General features: G+C 36.1%; 3 protein-coding genes across 6 annotated transcripts in view; 1 reads left to right on the top strand and 2 right to left on the bottom strand.

Moving 5' to 3' along the window:
- Positions 1–1031: 1031 nt before the first annotated feature.
- Positions 1032–19415, bottom strand: part of LOC116297298 (transducin beta-like protein 3) — a 29235-nt gene continuing 10851 nt past the window's right edge. Inside the window, exons 11-28 of one of the 2 annotated variants that reach the window (XM_031705513.2) lie at positions 18483–18576; positions 17562–17761; positions 16898–17098; positions 16022–16125; positions 15400–15475; positions 14609–14662; positions 14462–14533; positions 13804–14033; positions 13062–13140; positions 12179–12256; positions 11765–11823; positions 11553–11656; positions 9818–9889; positions 4451–4516; positions 3803–3895; positions 2417–2451; positions 2081–2151; positions 1032–1700 (exon numbers count right to left, since the gene is read on the bottom strand). In XM_031705513.2, coding sequence (XP_031561373.1) covers positions 1358–1700; positions 2081–2151; positions 2417–2451; positions 3803–3895; positions 4451–4516; positions 9818–9889; positions 11553–11656; positions 11765–11823; positions 12179–12256; positions 13062–13140; positions 13804–14033; positions 14462–14533; positions 14609–14662; positions 15400–15475; positions 16022–16125; positions 16898–17098; positions 17562–17761; positions 18483–18576 — 2031 coding nt within the window. In that variant the 3' untranslated portion in view covers positions 1032–1357. Of the gene's footprint in view, positions 1701–2012; positions 2152–2416; positions 2452–3802; positions 3896–4450; positions 4517–9817; positions 9890–11552; positions 11657–11764; positions 11824–12178; positions 12257–13061; positions 13141–13803; positions 14034–14461; positions 14534–14608; positions 14663–15399; positions 15476–16021; positions 16126–16897; positions 17099–17561; positions 17762–18482; positions 18577–19415 lie in introns of both variants that reach the window. The other variant, XM_031705522.2, reaches the window with a different exon arrangement.
- On the top strand, positions 4851–7353 carry LOC148911584 (uncharacterized). Of its 2 annotated transcripts, XM_089029305.1 has the most exons (4): positions 4851–5153; positions 5354–5547; positions 5676–5839; positions 6031–7353. In XM_089029305.1, the coding sequence occupies exons 1-4, from the start codon at positions 5138–5140 to the stop codon at positions 7211–7213; spliced, it is 1557 nt and encodes a 518-aa protein (XP_088885431.1). In that variant the 5' UTR covers positions 4851–5137; the 3' UTR covers positions 7214–7353. The 2 variants fall into 2 exon arrangements, with proteins under 2 accessions (XP_088885431.1, XP_088885430.1); XM_089029304.1 differs by having other exon boundaries at positions 4851–5547.
- Positions 7495–9717, bottom strand: LOC148911583 (uncharacterized). Of its 2 annotated transcripts, none has more exons than XM_089028601.1 (3): positions 9384–9717; positions 8958–9183; positions 7495–8875 (listed from the first exon to the last, which is right to left on the bottom strand). In XM_089028601.1, exons 2-3 carry the CDS (start codon positions 9181–9183, stop codon positions 7539–7541), a joined length of 1563 nt encoding a protein of 520 aa, XP_088884727.1. In that variant the 5' UTR covers positions 9384–9717; the 3' UTR covers positions 7495–7538. The 2 variants fall into 2 exon arrangements, with proteins under 2 accessions (XP_088884727.1, XP_088884728.1); XM_089028602.1 differs by having other exon boundaries at positions 8958–9104.

Below are 19415 nucleotides of genomic sequence, written 5' to 3'. Positions count from 1 at the left end.
ATCTCTTCAAACGGTCGAGTCTCCTTCTCAGTTGTGAGAAATAACTGAATAAGCGACAGGTCGTTCTTTGTCTTTTTTTGTTGTTTGCATTTTCCTCCTCCTCGATAAAATCTATGACGTCCTGTAAATCAAATGTGACAAACCTTTCAGCCATGTTTTTGAACTTAATTTTCGATAATTTTAACAAAATTATCGATCCAGTGAGCAATATTTGCAACCACATACGAGACAAAGCTGCCGACCGTTGTGATTTTCCCGCGCCTGTGAGAGCAATGACGTCACAGAATACTGCAAACTGATTGGTTATAATTTTACATGTGAAAATTATCGTATTTTTACATGTGTTGAAATACGAAATTTCTCAGTTGTAGAAATCTTTGTAAACAACTATAGTTTACATAATAAAATGCATTACACTTTTTAGTGTAGCTTTTTTAAAACGATATCAAAGTTTAATTTGCTTTTTTTTTTACTTCAGGGCTGCTTGTCATTGCAGTCAATGACAGTTCTATTAAATGAGGCTTCGTTGAAAATCAGACTACAAGAGCACAGTTTTGAAATCCAGAAAACTGAGGTATAACGTGGGGCGCATTGGGGCGCGATTATATTTTCAGAAAGACATTTATACTGTACTACACTACGCCTAATTGAAAAAACGTAGTCGGGTTCGAGGTCATATCATCGAAGCTAAGACCAAAAAGGATTTTGGGTACTCCGAAATGAGTATTATATTTGCATATAGACATACAAAAATGCACGGTAGAGCAAAGTCGGTCGACCTAGATTAACAACATGCCAAAGACATGATGCATAAAATTTGCTCAGGAAGGGAAAACTGCAATACGCATGACATTAGCATAATTGCTTGTCTTCCCATGATCCCCTTCGGTCTTAGCTTTGATGATATAACCTTTTTTTGAACCCGACGTTATTAGGTTTATACAGTGCTAAAATATTTAAATATCTGCAAAACAAGGAAAATATCAACTGATAAATGAACAGTAAGCATAATACAAAGTAGAAGAGACTAATCCCATCACTTTTTTGTTTTATTTTGATTGTTAGTTAATAAGTAATACAACTTGTTTCACGGGCGAAGTAAAATCACGGCACTCTATTTATTTTACATCAATGATGTTGCCTTGTTTCATATTCATACATTGATAAACTTGAAGCGAGATGACGTTTTACCCCCGTCTCGAGACCATAATCCTTTTCAAACTGCTTTTGTTCTTTAATTATGACTATTGTTCCTGTATTCTCTAAGGAATCAAAAATTTATATGAAAGAATTTTAAAAACTATTATGGTATAGAGACGGGGGTAAAATGTCATCTCGCTTCAGGCTTATTAGAAGGTCAATGTGCTACTTGTTGAAGGGTTTTCGTATTTCTCTTTTTCGCTTTATCCTTTTCCCCCTTCACTTCGTTTGCTAGTTTCCTCTTTTTACTCGTTTTTTTACTTTCTTCGCTTAATTCTTCATCCTTTTTCTCCTCATTCTCAGAATCAATTTTTCCATTTTCCTTATTTTCTTTCTCTAACGAGTTAAAGACTTGAAGTGTTTTACTTTTGATGGCGGGATCATCAGCAGGTTCTACTGTCTTATCTGTTACTTTTGTTGTTGATGTTGGTGATGGTGGTGATGGAATGATCCTAGAAGTAGACTCTTCACAGGTTCTTTCGGACGTCGAGGCTTGTGTGCTGTGAAACAAAGACAACAAAGACAACCGTTTTCAAATCTATCAATTAGAATCAAGTTATGGGCCGGTTGCACGACACCATATACATCCATTTTAATACGTACAATGCATTATTGAATACTGAATTTAATAATACATGGGAAAGTGGATGAAAACGCCCCGATTTTAGAAAGTCCGAATAATTGAGGTATTCGAGTATAATATGACTCAACTATAATTATAAAAATCAGATTAGTGCAAATTTTAGCCTGAGCGCCACTTTTTAAACTTGCATTTTTTAGATTATTTGACAATGTATCATTTCCCAACATACATTTCGGTGTCAGCTTCCTTGTTCTATGTTTTTGAACCCCACAATGATTCCCGGAGTGTAGATTATACCTTTGTAAATGACTATCTGTGGCAGATGACAATTTCATTCGCTGCCATGTGTATTCCAAAAATTCAGATTGCTAAAACATAAAAGCAAGTCTTAGTAAAAACGCATGCAATATCTACATAATCTTCACGTCATCAAAAAATTACAATCAGCAAACATGTCTCTTTTTTTTTTCATTTTTATGAAATCAAACGTAATTTCCCCCATTTCAAACAACTCCTGTTGCTGGAGTACTTTTTCTTTGCCAATATAGCGCCAAATAGAGAGGAGATTTTAATTCCAAAGATATTTGAACCCCCATTCTATTCCAATAACACTAGGCATGAAATGAAACTCACTTGTAAGAGTCGGTTCATTCTTCTCATGTGTCTTTCTACAGTCAAAGATAAAACGGTAATATTTAGAAAACATCAATTTTACATACAATTGATCAGTATACAGTCGATTCAAAAAACGTTGTCGTCGACCGGCTCAAGCCTGCACGACTAGACCGAAAAGATAAATATACGTTCTGAATTCATTGCTTCTGCTAGTAATAAGATAATAATGGCGAGCAATAACCCATTAAATGCAGGTCTTTGGGTTTAGGGAAAGAAAAAGGAGTAGTTATGATTTAGTTCACTATCTCGAAATATGAAAGCATTAACAAACGTTTCTTTCGAAACTTCACGCTCGCCTACGAAGGTTCGTGCTGTAAACACGAGGCAGAACTAATCGCGTACGCTTGAGTTGGTCGACCACAACGTCTTTCGAAATAACTGTATTTTGGACGAACAGTTTTCCCTGCACGTCATCCCGCGAGGACCAATGACTGGTGTGCTGCATATACTACTATAAGATACAAGGTGGTTCAGAAGTCTATCGAATCAGCTTGGGTGTAATGTTTACTCATTTCAGAACATGTCATTCCCTTTAGTACTATCTTTTCGTTTATCAGTAACGTTTGAAAGGTTACCTGACGTCCCTCCGTTGCGAGGTGGAGAGCAACGTGAAGGTTTAACCATTTGTAGCTGCAATTACGATGGCAGCACCTTCCCTCAGTTATTCTAAGACCCTGAGCGTTGGTCCAGTTGGGACTCGAACGCCGATCTCCCGCACGAAAGCCCTATGCTCAACCAACTGAGCCAACCGGGTGGCGATTATAAAGAAATTGAAAAATTCCCATTCGTTTAAGACCTAAATAATAACTATTTTAGTCAAATAAGATAAGGGTGATATTAGTTGCGATAAACAAGATTTTGTTATACGTCAATCAGAATGTTTCCATGACAATGTCTATGCCGTGAATGTCTCAATTGATATCCACTGAAAACGTTCGTTTTTGTGAAAACCCCTAGTATATTCCCCAATGCAGCTAATTTGAAGGACAAAACAACAGAATAGAACCTTTCATCTTGAGCATAATGTTTTCCCATTTCAGACCACCTGTATTCCCTTAAGAACAAGATTCTTTGTTTGAGCTGTATCCCTATAGACCTAATCCACTTTTTCCCCATTTCAGACCACGTGCTTCTTCCTAGAGTATTATTTCTTTATTTAACGGTTGCACATGAGAAAACACATAAATATGGATACATCCCAAACAAAAAATCTTAATCTCAAGAGTGGCACGTGGTCTGAAATGGGCAAAACATTATGCCCATTCTGAAGGGATCTATTTTTACTCCCATGAGAATTAAAATCTATTGTTTTGTCCTCCGACTGAGTTGCTTTGGGTCAATTACCTGTGTAAGGCAGGATAGCCTCAATAGTCTCCTTTATATTGGGTCGTTCCATGAGATCGTAAGGTGACTTACTCTTCAAAATGATTGAAAGAACTAGAGAGCAAAATAGAATTAAGTTAATGGTGGTAAGATACAGGTTATGGTTCATAATCATATGCATGTGTGAGCAGTTTATAAGAGACTATTCAAAATTATTTCTTAATAATAATAACAACACAACAACAACAACAACAATATTACAATATCACAAACAAATAAAAAACAGACAAAATAAAAAGAATGTCTAAAGAAAAAAAAAACAATTACAGAAAAAAAATAATTAATATAATGAAACAAGCCTGCCCTAAAAGTGACGTTTTAAGACGGGTTTTGAACATAAAGAAAGTCTAACTCAACCACAGATCAAAAATGCACAGGAACCATAAAATTTAAGATCGTATAAAGGTTCATTCAATAAGAGCTTGGAAGAAACTTGGTGTGTTCTGAAATATTCCCTCCATACCTGCCTGTGATGTGAAGGTAATGGTTGGTGTTCATGTGGTGTGTACTGACATATTCCCTCCATACCTGTCTGTGATGTGTAGGTAATGGGTGGGGTTCCTGTGGTGTGTACTGACATACTGAGCTGCATTCCCTTAAATTTCATACCTGTCTGTGATGTGTGGGTATTCTTTGCATTTGTGTTCCAATCAACAATATATCGTACTACGGCATCTATCAAAACAAATCAAAATGGAAATATCAATAAAACAGTGAAAATAAATACTGATTCACATTAAGATACTCAGATCTTTTCCCAGTTTAGATTTCTGTAGTTTCTCAGCCAAACAAAAGTAAACTGGGTGTAATTTTATGAGCAAATTGGGTATCTGTAACTGACTTTAGTACTCTGAGACTTTCATGTGGAAAGAACGGGTTGTGTGCGCTAGTAATGCGCTGTCGTCCACCATTGCGACCTGAGCTTGATTCCCATACTCCGTGTTGTATGTAAGTTTTCCAGTTTTCCCCACCCCCCCCCCCCCCCCTCATCAAAAATCAACTACCAAATTCCAATAGGCCCTTTGCAGCTAGTGGTCACGTGCTTGGATACCGCTTAGCAACACAAAACTGGAGAGCAAGCCTTCCAGTAAACAAAAGTTGTAATAGGTCAAGCACGCGTGGTTTTATACGATAGTTTCATCGTTCAAAACGCTTAATCCTTTTGCCCTATCTACAAACACAGTAAGATAATCTTAAATTCTCTCCTTTGGACTCGATTTTTGGTTCGAAGTAACGATATTCTTCGCGTTATCGCGAAAAAATTGTCACCGCCGGCCCGCTCGACGGCTGAAAAACATGGCGACTTCGCAAGGTATGTACTTCAAAACTCTCCTTTTTTTTGGTTTCTTTTCAATTATTGGACTTCTAAAATCTCTAAAATAACAGTTTAGATTGTGAATGGTGATCGATTGTAATTGGACGGCATTTTAATGGACGATTTGTTTATTTTTTGTGAGAGTGATTCCACGTCTAAAGTCAAGACTAACCCATGTTTACATATATTCGCTGTAGATGTTAGAACTCCCGACGAGCCATCACATACCAAGAAAAATTCTTCGTACCATTGTTGTGTTCCCTTGTGTAACGGAGATTCTCGATATCATCCTGATTTAAAGTTTCACCGCTTACCAGGCCGTGCAAGGGATGAGCAATTGAAAAAGGAATGGCTGGTGAAGATACGAAGAGATGTGGGCCCACACTTCAAGGTATATAGGAATCTAACAATATCAATGCACAATACGAATTGCCTGTGGATCTTTAAAAAACTGTAATGAAGATAAAAATAGTTGAATACAGTTACATTGTTATTAAAAGGACATTTGATTTATAATAGGTTAACAAAAGTACCAGAGTGTGCTCAAAACACTTCACTGAGGAAGATTACAATCCTCCCACTGATTCTGGACGTCAGTTGCTAAAAAGAGAAGCTGTACCATCAATCTTTGACTGGTCAACCAAATCCAAAGCAAGAAGAAAGATAATTCGACAAGTAGATAGGTAATGAATATCACATATTTCTACTTCAATACATTTCATTTAGACTTGACTGATGGAATTGTACTTGATGTTTATTTTGGTTTAAACCAAAATAATTTTATAATTTTAATAATTTAGTCTTTTATAATTTTTTATTTAGTGTGAACTGAGTGTGAACTGAGTGTCATCATAATTTCAAAACCTTTTTACAGAGACACTCAGACAGATGAAAGTGATGACAATGAAGATAATAGTCCCAGCACTTCTACAACCTTCAGCATGGATGACCTACAAGCACAAGTCCAGTCACTCAGAGCACAGTTCCAAGATGCACAAAAGCAACTTGAACAAAGTAGAAATGAAACTGCAGCTGCCCTCACTGAAATAAAAAGGGTTAAAGTTGAAGCTGCAAAAGAAATTGAGGACATTAAGAGGCAAGCTGCAGAACAATTAGCACTTAATAAATTTGGGCTTGAGAGATTTGGCACAGACAATGAGATCATAAGATTTTATACAGGTTTCCCATCCTATTTACATATTCAGTTCTTTTTTAAGTTTTTGCAGCCATGTGCTGCACAAATGACATATTGTTATGCCTCTGGAGAAAGAGAAAGTAGACCAGACTCAAGAAATATGCTTCTTGTGGATGAATTGTTTATGTTTTGTGTGCGCCTCAAACTAGGTCTATTCGGACAGGATTTAGCTCATAGGTTCCGAATACATAAATCGTCAGTTTGCAGGAAATTGATCACATGGACTAATTTTTTGTATTTTCTTCTTGGTAGTCAAGTGATCTGGCCTTCAAGGCAAGATGTTGATAGGTTTATGCCAGAAGGTTTTAAAAAGCTTTATGCAAGCACACGTGTCATTTTAGATTGTACAGAGATTTTTGTTCAAACACCTACCTCCCTACTACTTCAGTCGCAGCTTTATTCTAGTTATAAGAGTAATACTACACTCAAGGGTTTGATAGGCATTACCCCTAATGGAGCTATTAGCTTCGTTTCTAGCCTTTACACAGGGGGGATTAGTGATAAGGAAATCACAAGGTGCAGCGGCATTCTAGATTTGTTAGAACCTGGTGATTCAGTCATGGCAGACAAAGGGTTTGACATTGAAGATTTACTTAGGGAGAAGCGGGTAGAGTTAAATATTCCTCCGTTTCTTGAAAGTCAGGAACAATTCTCTGCCGCAGATGTTCAAAAAACAAAGACACTAGCAAGTCTTAGAATTCATGTCGAGAGGGCAATAAGAAGAGTCAAAGAGTACCACTTTTTTGATTCAGATGTGCCATTGTCCACTTTAGGTTCAGTCAATCAGTTATATACTGTAGCCTGCCTCCTTACAAATTTTCAAGGCCCACTTATTTTATCCAATGGTAATAATGAGGCATAGTGTCTGTAAGAAGTTGGTGAATGTATGATTAATGTGGCTTACATAACCCATTAGATAATCTTTAATGCAGGTTGGTTTATCATGTGTCTTGGATTGCTTTTTGTAACTATTTCAATTTGTTTGTAAATGAAAACTCAAAAAAAAAAACTAATGAGCAAACACAAAATCTAAATAGCACAAATAAATATAATACTAATATGATATAAATATAATAAAAAATAAATTAAGATTATGAATTGATTTGTCATTAATAAAAATAATATAATATTTGTTATCATAAGAAATCTGGCCATGGTTTGAGAACAACAACAAAAATCTTAGTGTATTAATGTAAATAGTAATTGAAGAAAAAACTATCAACTTTGTCCTTTGCTTGCTGGAAAAACACTGAATCAAAATTAATTCTAGAGCAAACAAACAAATTTTCGTCAATGTAACTGAAAAAATCACACCATTCTAATCCTGTGAGTCCAAGCTGGCACTGGATCTGGTAATAATAAATGTCTGTTGTTTTCAGTTTGTACTGGTTAGTGTTCTGGTCCTTGGTGAGATACCTCACATTGTCAAATGATGTTTCCCCCTCTTTAACGACCTTTATTTCTAACAAGCCAAAGGGATTCTGACCATTATTTACGGCATCAAGGTCATAAACTTTCCTGTCTGGGCTACAACCTAGCCATGGGCACTTTGGGTGGACAATCAGCCCAGATGGGAAGAGGTTTACTCTTCCACCCTTTGCATTGCTAGCATAGACCATGGCAGCATGTGGTTCAAGTTCAATGCCTCTTCTCATTGCTGCAGTTTGTACAAATCTGGTGGGGTTTAGCTGATTGACAAGGGTGTCAAAATGTGACACCCGGCGAGCGACAATGCCAAATTTGCTTGCTGTTACCCTTTTTTTTCTGAGCAGGTGCCATACATCACTCTGACTTTGAGTGACTGTTTGCTGCTGCACTCTCAGTGATGACTCTGTTGTCACAGACAATGTTCCAAATATAGATTGTTGACGACTGTCAAGACAGATTGACACATTGTTATTAAATCTGTCCTCTGCACTTGAGAGGGGAAGCTCTGGGAAAGAAGTGCAAGTAAAATCATTTATGATGTAGTCAGTTGACATCTTTTGTTGATATGACAGGACACAGCCTTTTGGGACATTTCCAAACTTGCTCTGTACAAATGGGATATTGCCAAGTTGATCTTGATTGGGCAGAATGGTTGTAAAGAGAGGATAAGGTGGTTGGAAGCCGTTAAAGTGCTCTTTTGTGAGGGTAGGATACTGGGTAGATGGGGAATACAAATTACTCTTGATATATCTACTGTATGAAGCGCCAAGTTGGGGTTTTTTCACTAGCACGTCTTGTATTTCTTTTTGTGCGATTTTGGATCCTCTAGGTATGCTCCAACGCTGCTTCATGCTGGTACATGTTAGCTCATCAGGCAATGTCCGATGTCCCAGTTGCTTAAGAAGGGCTAAATAGTAAAGAAGCCCGATCACATGATGGCAGTATCCACCTGCCCCGGCTACACATGAGCACAGCCCAGACAGCAATGTCAAATTGTTGTTCTGGACTGACACCTCTAAAATGTGCGGTGGTTCAGACTTCCTCATTGAGCGGTAACACTTGCATTTAACTCTCACGCACTGGTCGGTATATATCACTAAAAAATTGGAAAAATTAGTGTGAATTGTCTGCCATTCATATCATAATGAAATAGAAAAAACATTTTGGCTATCAAGTACCTTTAACGTCATGTAAATAGCCTGGTTCCGCCATAAATTTGTACGCTTTCGAAGTGCTTGTGCAGCCAGACTTCTCTATAGCGTAGCTCCCTACATCATCGAAGGTGAGGGAAGGAAAGATAGAGATGTCTTGAGTTTCTACTTCATCTAAAACAAAAATAAATATAAAAATATCAGTACGAAGAATTTTTCTTGGTATGTGATGGCTCGTCGGGAGTTCTAACATCTACAGCGAATATATGTAAACATGGGTTAGTCTTGACTTTAGACGTGGAATCACTCTCACAAAAAATAAACAAATCGTCCATTAAAATGCCGTCCAATTACAATCGATCACCATTCACAATCTAAACTGTTATTTTAGAGATTTTAGAAGTCCAATAATTGAAAAGAAACCAAAAAAAAGGAGAGTTTTGAAGTACATACCTTGCGAAGTCGCCATGTTTTTCAGCCGTCGAGCGGGCCGGCGGTGACAATTTTTTCGCGATAACGCGAAGAATATCGTTACTTCGAACCAAAAATCGAGTCCAAAGGAGAGAATTTAAGATTATCTTACTGTGTTTGTAGATAGGGCAAAAGGATTAAGCGTTTTGAACGATGAAACTATCGTATAAAACCACGCGTGCTTGACCTATTACAACTTTTGTTTACTGGAAGGCTTGCTCTCCAGTTTTGTGTTGCTAAGCGGTATCCAAGCACGTGACCACTAGCTGCAAAGGGCCTATTCAATACCATTTAGCCTTATGCCTCATAGGTCATTGACTCATAGACCACAAGGGGGTGAAGTCTAATTACTAAATAGATGGTTTATAAATTAGTTTATAAAATAAAATAATGTAGTTTGTATTAAGATCACTTACCTATCTGATCTTCCCTTAAAGCCTTAATGGTATGCTCAAGCTGTTCTCGTCCTTCTTGAGATAACAGCATATCTGTGGGATTCACATAACAGTTTGAGATAAAGACGTCCTCAGGGAGGGTGGGAGAGCTGGGTGGGGAAGCTGCTTAGGGGAGCTGGGGAGTGCACTTGCGCAACATATTTTTTTAAACTACTTAGCGGCTACAAGTTTCTTATTTCCTAAAAAAACTTCACCACATTTAATCACAACCCAGAGTTTATGCCCTTAACCAGATTTTGATCTTTTGTTACAAGTTAAGAGTGCTTAGGTATCTTTCTCTGTGCTCGTGATTTTACTTAACAAATAGATCAGGCTTAGCTATGTTCTGTTCTCTGATAAAACACTCCTGAAGCTGTAGAACACTCAAAAAGTTATAGAAATCTTTTTTCGTGTCCTACAGCTCCAGTCGTGTTTTATCAGAGAACAGAACATAGCTAAGCCTGATCTATTCGCTTTATATAATAGATTTTTACGAGAAAAATAGCGTAAAATTACACACACACACAAAAAAAGGTTTGTTTACAAAAAGAGCGCGCGTCTGTCGTCAAAATCACGTAAACAAATTTGATCTATGCGATGATTGGCTAAAAACGCGACATATGGCTATCTGATTGGTCCAGTTTTTGACAGGTAATGACAGCTCTATTCAGGCTGTGGCATACAACTGGTTTATCGCATTTGTTCAACAAGAAAGGAGAATTGCTCGTAAATCTTAGAAAAACAAGCCAAAGAAAACAAGCATTTAGCTGCTAGAAAAAAAGAAAATTCAAGTACTGAAGAGTTTGAAAAACATTTTCAATGTTCAGATCGTTTAATGGACATTTAACCTGCAAAAACACTCAAGAAAACCAGCTTATGAACACTTTGAATGCACAAGGAGCCGAGAAAATGAAAAATATCTTGATCTTCGATCGAAACTGGAAGAAAGCTAGCAGTGAAATACTTGGAAAACTGTTTTTAGTTGATCCTGAACTATAAGTGAAAACTTTGTGACACTTGTCGTAGTATTTTGTACTCGTAGTTTCGGGCTATTGGAAAACAAATTTCGGTAAAAAATTAACCGTAACTGGAGCGTAAAATTGCCGATGCTCGTTTGTAAAGTAAGCTTAATAAGTTTCTTACCATAGATTTGTTCATTCTTAGACTATGGAAAATGTTTAAAATAATTTTTTGACTTCTCTAACGCCATCAGGGGTCAAGCAAAAAGATTCTAGTTTAGCGAAATAAGGTCAGTGTAATAGTCGCAGCACAAGCGAAAAAAAGCTTTACTCGTCGAAATGTAGTACCAATCAAAAGTGCTTCAAAACGACGTATTTTCCTTTCTTTAGAGGAAAGACATATTTTTAATAAAAATCAATAAATGACTTAAATTTAAAATGTGAAAATGCTTTAAATTGAAAACCGAATTCCTGTGACGTCATTTCTATGTTTAATTTTGTATAGAAAACATGGTTCTCTGATAAAACATAGCTCTTCAGCCAATCAGAGCGCGCGTCCGTGAAAATCTATTATATAAACATTGATAAAATTAAATGCTAAGTGCTATTACAGTAGTCGTGTGTTGAATCCCCCAACATATAATCTAAAGCAATTTACCATTCATTTTCTTTCCTTCCCTTTTATCCTCTCTCTTTCATTCCTTTTCGTTCTTTCCTTTATCATCCAAAATATCCTCTTTGTTTTACATGTATTTTACCTTTGAATATTTTCAAAACCCTCCATGGCTGATCCAGTGTAATAGCCAGTCCAACAGCATCAATGTACTTTTTATCGTATAAAAGATTAGAAAGTTCTTGCTCCCTTTAAGCAACAAATTAAAACAATCACTTACTACTGACAATTTTGTTAAAAAAGATATAGTAAATGGCACAAGTTGTGCACGACTAAAAACTCTGTAAATGAACCTACATTAAAATCGTTTTTTCTGATTCCTCGTGAGCTTGTTGCTGCTCCTCTAGGGTAACATCCTACGATGGAAAATAAAATGCAAGTTCACTCTGTCCAATTATAAAGCTGATTGCAATGATGGTGATAAATAAATATAAGATTAAGAGATGATGAATATAACTGTGATAATGATGACAGTGATAGTGACAATGATAATAACATTATAAGTGTATGAGAATATATATGAAATATATATTTGTACTGCGGTTGTAATGCATCAAATAATGACATTATTGCTGATGGCGTCAATGATAATATTGTGATGACAATGTGCTGATGATAGTAACAACAATGTTGATGATGCTGATTATTTTCACACATGTTTAGTTTCTATGGTATTTTAGAAGAATGAATCCTTGGTAAATGATTTAATACCTTCCATATATTGATTACTGAGTCAGCGCCGCCAGATAGAAGTAACTCCTCTGTCCTATTAGCTGCAATACACCACACCTGCAAGAAAAAAAATATAGCAACAGTTACACACCCAGTAAACTCTTTCCAATCCCACATGTCCGGGGGTTTTGTCTTCCTTCAATAGACTCTTACTGATATGGCAGTTATCTTGAGTTATTAGAAAATATATGAAGCATGGAGTGGCTGGGTTACTGTATGTTTACGAAAAAATGAAGTCTTGGTGTTTAGCATAATTTTCCAATTATCAGCAAATTCAATTGATTTTTAGATGTGTTTCTTATTGAAAAGTGTTAACTTAATAAAAATACACACTGACAGCTGTGTAGTAAATATATATAATTATAAAAGCTGCCCCCTTGTCATCCCATAAATATCTAAATAAAAACAAATAATTTGAGACGGCTGTCATATCGATAACTATGCAAATGTAATGTTGAAGGACAACAAGGACAACAAATTTTTTTTAATAATTAAGGGGGTACGGTGATAAAAGATATCAAAGCTCTGTTTACAAAAATAACTTCCAGATATAATACTATAATGCTATAATATTCTATTATTATACACTACCCATAAAATGAAATTGAAACTTGCAATATAATTGTGTAAGAAGTCATTCTAAGTATATAATATATCTCCTTCTGAGCAGACAAAATGCAGCTTTAAAATGAAGATGGAATCAGTATTTTTTAGGCAAGTGCTGTCATAAGAGTTATTTAAGAAGGTTGAATGACCTTTGCAACCAAAATCCCTTGTGAAATGATTGAGTGTGTATGGTAAGTTCATAAGCATACTATAGATAGAGATTTCAATAGATGAAAGCAAAAACTATTAAAGGTACCTTGTCATTATGTTGATCAAACGTTTTGACACATTCATTTGTCTTTATGGTCCACAGCTTCACCAAGCCATCTGATCCACTTTAAACAGATCAAAAGTAACTATTAGCATGACTGATTATGGAAAGCTAACATCATTGTTATCATCGTCATCATCATCATCACTGACACATCATCCCATCCTCATCATCAAATCAACACCGTCATGATCCTTTGGCCACCATTAACAACTAATAGAAAATGATCACTTATACCCACTTGACCATTCAGTATCCAGTAAATCAGTGCTGTATATGCCAAAAACAAACTTAGGTGTCAAGTGGCCTTAGACATTAGATATTAGTATTAACAACTACTGCACAGTAGGGTATTAATATTCATATCCATGATCACGATCCTGCTGCTAATAATGATATCAGGATGACTGAAAAAATCTCTCTGAGCTGATCTGCTCAAATTGGAATTTACTTTGTTGGGTTTTCTAAAAAGGAAAAGCTAAGACCCTAGACAAACTCTATTCGCATGTGACCCCAAGTCCAGGAACCCATCCTGGGACGCCAGGCGTGAGAGGTTGGTGTACTACTGTTATGTCACTCTTGATTCCTTTCTGACTGACACTTTTTTGCATTTGTCATTGTTATCATTGGTCGTCATCTCCAATAACCATAGCATCATTAACATCAAATAAACATATTTAAAACTGTAATTGTTAAAGCAAGTAGTTATATTATATTTTACACCAACCTTGACACAAGCTGCATTCCCCTGGACACAAACATCACCTTCAGGACAGAACTGCTGTGACCTTCAAATGTCTTGACACATGTCATGTCTGACAGGGCCCATATCTTGATGGTGCTGTCCCCTGATGCAGAAACAATGCACTGGTCCACTGGTGAAAATTGTACACACCATACCCCTCTTTTATGGCCTCTTAACGTACCCAGCAGAGTACCATCTTTGGTACGCCATACCTTAGGAAAATAATATCGTAAAAACAATGGTAAAAACTTCCTTATGCCATTACATGCCATTGCACTGCAATATACTGCATTCCTCTATATTCCTTTTATTCGTTAAATGAAATTCCTTTCTTCTCCTGTACTCTACATCCCTTCTATTTTTTCACATTCTTTTTCCTTATGTTAGAGGGTCAAAGTAACCCCATGTGCTAGTTAGAAACCTCTCCTCTTCATTTCACATTTTCTACTTAATTGCAATCCCCTCCACTGTCCTCCCCAGCTATCCACCCAAGTCTCCTCTATTTTATTGCTTCTTCTCTTCCTAACAAAGCTATTCGAAGGTCAGAATGCTCTCCTGTTGTGTCATTGCAATGGGATACAATGTATCTCTACTGGTACATACTGCTTTTCATGAGGGTTTAATGGAAGTAGAACATTACCTTGGCTGTTTTGTCCTGAGATCCAGTAGCAAGAAGCTTGTCATTTGGAGAAACTGCAACTGAATTGACATCCTAGAAAAGGAACACTGGAGATTAGATCTGAATAAAAACGTGACCAAGGCAGAATGAGAACGTGTTAGCTCTTACCTTGTCATGCACTTTCTCAGTCACCTTAACTATCATGTTTGCAACAGACAAGTCCTGCTTGCAAGAATAAGGTCAAGATAAGATTTGGTATACACCTAATACACCTAATCGGCTAACGTGTTGCTATGTATGTTACCACCCAATTCAAACCTTCTGGGAATAGAAGCGTTTGTCTCTATGAATTCAACTCTGAAACCAAAATATAACGAACAATGAAACTTATTCCCATGTGGTTTGAATCGGGTGGAAACATTTATAGCAACACGTTAGCCGATTAGGTCTATTGAAAGAATGTTGTCGGGTTCAAAAAAAGATTATATCATCAAAGCTAAGACCGAAGGGGAGCATGGGAAGACAAACAATTATGCTAATTTCATGAGTTTTACAGTTTTCCCTGCCTGTGCACATTTTATGCATCATGGCTTTGGCACGTTGTTAATCTAGGTTGACCAACTTGGCTCTACTCTGCATTTTTACATGTCTACATGCAAATATAATGCACATTTCCGAGTAACCAAAATCCTTTTTAGTCTTAGCTTCTATGACATGACCTTCTTGAACCTGACTACATTTTTTCAATTAGGTGTATTATTTAATGATGAATTAATTGTTCACATCTTTACTTTCACACAATAGCTTTAAAAATTATCACCACCATCATCAACAATGCAAACAGCATCATTTTCAAACCATCACTACAATATTTATCATTTATTTAATAATTTTTAATATCTCATTAGTAGTTACAAATATATACAATTATGATAATCAGCAGGGTTATTAATACATACAGCATTTGACTGAGGTACTGTCCAGACTTTGATGGTTGAATCTTGGCTTCCACTGACTACAAACTCATCTCCTGTTCTGTATTTGAAATAAGCCAGAAGATTAATAAATGTGTGAAAAAGCAAGAATTGGAAATAGAACATAAAACATTTAGTGGGGGATCCAGTCCACAGGGTCTTGCTATTGATGTTAAGGGTATTTCGTCCTCATAGTTTCATACTTGATGAAATATATTATTATTATTATTATTATTTTATTATATTATAATTAAAATGATAATTATTATTATCATTTAAAAAAACTCATTAATACTTCATGAAGAAACACAATACAAATCATGACCATGAAGGAGGTTTTATATCTGATATAGATTCAACTTCATTTGCATAAACTTTAACTTGGATTTTCTCTATCAAACTTGGTTCATTTCGTAAAGAATTCGGTACGATACGAGAACATACATCATGAGTTTTTTTAAGCCATTTGGCTGTGCCTCGTGTTTTATACCCGATAAAACACTCCTGCTCATTTATTTAACAGTGTATAATATTTCAATTATTATATAAATTATCATTATTATTATTAATATCATTATAATAATGTAATATTATTATATCAACCAGCCTTGACCATGCTACTGTACTGACAGCATGAGTGTGACCTTTACCAACAGCAACACAGCTGTAGTGGTTTGCTGTATCCATGTTCCATATTCTCACTTCATTATCCTAAACATGTTCAAAGTGAAGTTGAGTGATCAGGTGAAACACAGTCATATAACTTATCGTTCTTGGTAACTAATCTATATCTAAATCTAAAGCTTTAATCTTTAAAAGTTCCCCATCACTTCAGATATAATATAAACAAACCAACCAACAAGTGTGGGTAGACAGGGTTTGAACCATCAATATTTATTATATTGGTCATTGATTACAACAAAAACCACAACAAAAATAATTTTTTGTACCTTAAGAATGACAACTACTACGATAATATTTACAAAATGTAATAATTTAAAAGAATAAACTAAGGTACTGGCCTCAACAAATAACTTAAAAGCATGCTTTCATTGAGTTTTGGGTGTTTGCAGGAGGTTGCTAAGCACAAAATAAGCATACATGTACACCAAGTGCAACGCTAGCTTATTAGCTGCTTATTTTTCCTACGAAAGTTCAGATTCCGAACATTAATTTCAATTGATTGATAAGTTCGAGACACCATACAGATGTCAGTGGAGTTGATTCACATACTATTTCTTTGATTTGATTGGTTGGGAGTTTGCATATTAATTAGGGGGTGGTAGGAAAAATCGAGGCGGTTCATTGTAGGCCCTACCTTTCCTCTCTTCTTCTCCCCAGTCCCCCTACCCTTCCTCTCCCCAGTCCCCCTTCACTTTGGGCCGCTACACAGGCTATATTATTATTGTCTTTTTTCTTTCCTATTTGCATTCCTGTAGTTAATGTAAAATTATTCTGTTTAAAGCAACCAAGGCAGTCTTACCTTTGAGCCAGTAACAATCTTGCATCCATCAGTATTCACATCAAGAGATAACACGATATTGGAGTGCCCAGACAGGATCCTACAGTCCAATGTATCCATCTCATATATTCTTATATCATTACTATTAGTAGCAACAGCTAGATGTTTATTGTCAGGTCCAGCAAAGCACATGTCCAAGATATCATCATTATATCCTACAAGCTGTAGTAAAAGAACATTTATTTATTACAACCAGTGTTAACCTGCTATCAACTTGACAATGATGAACTACTGAAACTAGAAATACCCCAGCCAATACCAATAACCCACTGGTCAACAAAATACCTACATTCTACAGACAACCTACTCTACCCTACCAGCACCTTACCAACAACCCAATGGCACCCTATTAACAACTTACAAACACAACACCCCACAGACATCCTAACAACACCTTACAAATGACCAATTGAAACCATATCAAACACTATACCAACAACCCACTGACATTCTACCAGCAGCTTAACAACCAAATGACACTCTACCGACAACCCACTGCTATCCTTTTTGTATTATGGCACGAATAAAGTGCATTAAAAAATGATGTAAAAGTTTACTTATTATAACTGGCACTTCATATAACATACAAGACTAAAAACTATAAATTATTGAATTATTGAATCACCTGTTTTGTTTTCTTGAGTGTCTGTAGATCATACATCATGATATTATGATCAAAAGTGACGACTGATAACATGTTCTTCTTTTCACATAAAGTAGCATGAACAATATGCTGTGAATTGTCATCATCAATGTTCAAGCTCTCCTTCACAGACAGTGTGTGGACACATTTGCCAGTTTTTAGATTCCAGAATCGAAGCTGACCTGCGAATGAAGAACCAAATAAAAATATGTCACTGAGAGAATCTGAAATCAACTCTATGGAGCAACTGCACATGGCTATAGATCCCTTGCAGCAAGTTGGAAGGCAGCTGAATTTGGAGGACATAACAACAGGTTTTCAATTCTAACAAGATTAGAATTGAGAAAAGAATTTTGTTTTGTCCTCCAAATTGAGCTCCTATGATGTCACATGCAAGGGGTCTATAGACCAGTGCCGGCTTTGCTTGAGTGTCAACCCGTGGCCAAAAAATGAATAGTTTTCCCAGTGGAATTAATACAAAATCTTCAACCAACAAACTGGAATTTATAAGAATTTTTAGTACTGTATTAATATTTTATCAATGTTTTTCTTGATATACCTATACCTAATTAGAATGCATTGATTCTAAGACAGACATTTTATAATTTTCAGCAATTGGTGTCTGTTCCATGCTGTATATCAAAAGCACATTTTTAAGCTTGTCTGACCTAGCACCATTCTTACATGTAGTATATGAAGTAGTGACCAGATTGATCAAAGCTGGTAAAAATTAAGCAAGCTGAAGGAACGACTGAATGATGTTAGCTGTACACAGCATTTAATATCTGCAGTGTAAAATGTATATGTACATGTACAGTACATACAATGTAATTACAATACAGTAATTCTTATCTTACTTTCATGCGGTAAAGTAAAATATTCCTGCTTTAATTTCTATGTTACCTTTACTTCCTGCAGTAATAAAGCATTCTCCATCTTTATCACTAAATCCAGGCAGGCTCTGGTCTCCTGTTACCATGACAACTGATTCTACGCCCTAACAAAGTAAAAATGTGTATTTTAAAAACATTTCTTACTAGTGCTTGAGCATGTAGCTTGGGACTACACTTATACAATTCAAACTTGAATATAGATATTTCAAAAATGGCTGAACGCGCAAATGGTGATAGGTAATAAGTGATAGGAGATAGGTCATTCCAAGATCCAAGAATAGCGAAAACAGGAAATACTTTTAATTAATTGATTACTAGTATTCTCCCCAAGAAGATGTATGTTATTGCTGAGATATTTTGTGTTGTTTGTAGTTGACGAAACCATTTAAAATATCTTGATTATTTATATATTTAGATGTACTGTATGCCCACAGCTCCTTTTTGGTTGGGAAATATTGCCAATCATCATTAACCATTTAACAGTGCATCTTTTTTTGAAATGGCTGTGTCATGATGCAAAACATTAAGCAGGTACTGCATAGCTTGGTGTTTTGATAGGACAGGTTCCGAGCCTAAAGAGATAGGCACCTCATCCTAACTACAATACTGTACCTGGTACTGTGCAATTAGAACAAAGTGTTCTATGTTACATCTACCAATATTCCGCTCTGCACGCTATCTATGTGATCACGCTACCTCGACCTTAAATTCGGCCAGCAATAATTGTTTGCATTATGATATTTGCTATCGCTAGCCTGTGGCAACCACACACTAAACGCTATATTTCGTTTTTTTTCTCACTCTCTTTCCTTATGGTACAGTAGATATATAGTTATATAGGTAAGTATTCCACTGACCAGACCATCAGTGTGACAGGTGCACAGTGAGTTGTGACAGGGTTGCCACGGTCACAGTGATTTTATGTGGAAGGCCCCTCTCATCC

This window comes from Actinia tenebrosa, unplaced genomic scaffold (assembly GCF_029948245.1).
Source record: "Actinia tenebrosa isolate PJP-AT-01 unplaced genomic scaffold, QUT_ActTen_1.0 PGA_scaffold13__45_contigs__length_12533684, whole genome shotgun sequence".
Lineage (NCBI taxonomy): Eukaryota > Metazoa > Cnidaria > Anthozoa > Actiniaria > Actiniidae > Actinia > Actinia tenebrosa.
Note: the sequence above shows the minus strand (reverse complement) of the source record. Positions and strands in the feature narration are given on the sequence as shown.

Excerpts from the sequence above, each read along its gene's own strand:
- LOC148911584 (XM_089029304.1), top strand. The coding sequence starts at position 5,272 with ATGGACGATTTGTTTATTTTTTGTGAGAGTGATTCCACGTCTAAAGTC. Across the intron at positions 5,548-5,675 it reads ATGTGGGCCCACACTTCAAG|GTTAACAAAAGTACCAGAGT; the intron begins GTATATAGGAAT and ends GATTTATAATAG. Across the intron at positions 5,840-6,030 it reads ATAATTCGACAAGTAGATAG|AGACACTCAGACAGATGAAA; the intron begins GTAATGAATATC and ends ACCTTTTTACAG.
- LOC148911583 (XM_089028601.1), bottom strand. The coding sequence starts at position 9,183 with ATGTTAGAACTCCCGACGAGCCATCACATACCAAGAAAAATTCTTCGT. Across the intron at positions 8,876-8,957 it reads CTATTTACATGACGTTAAAG|TGATATATACCGACCAGTGC; the intron begins GTACTTGATAGC and ends CCAATTTTTTAG.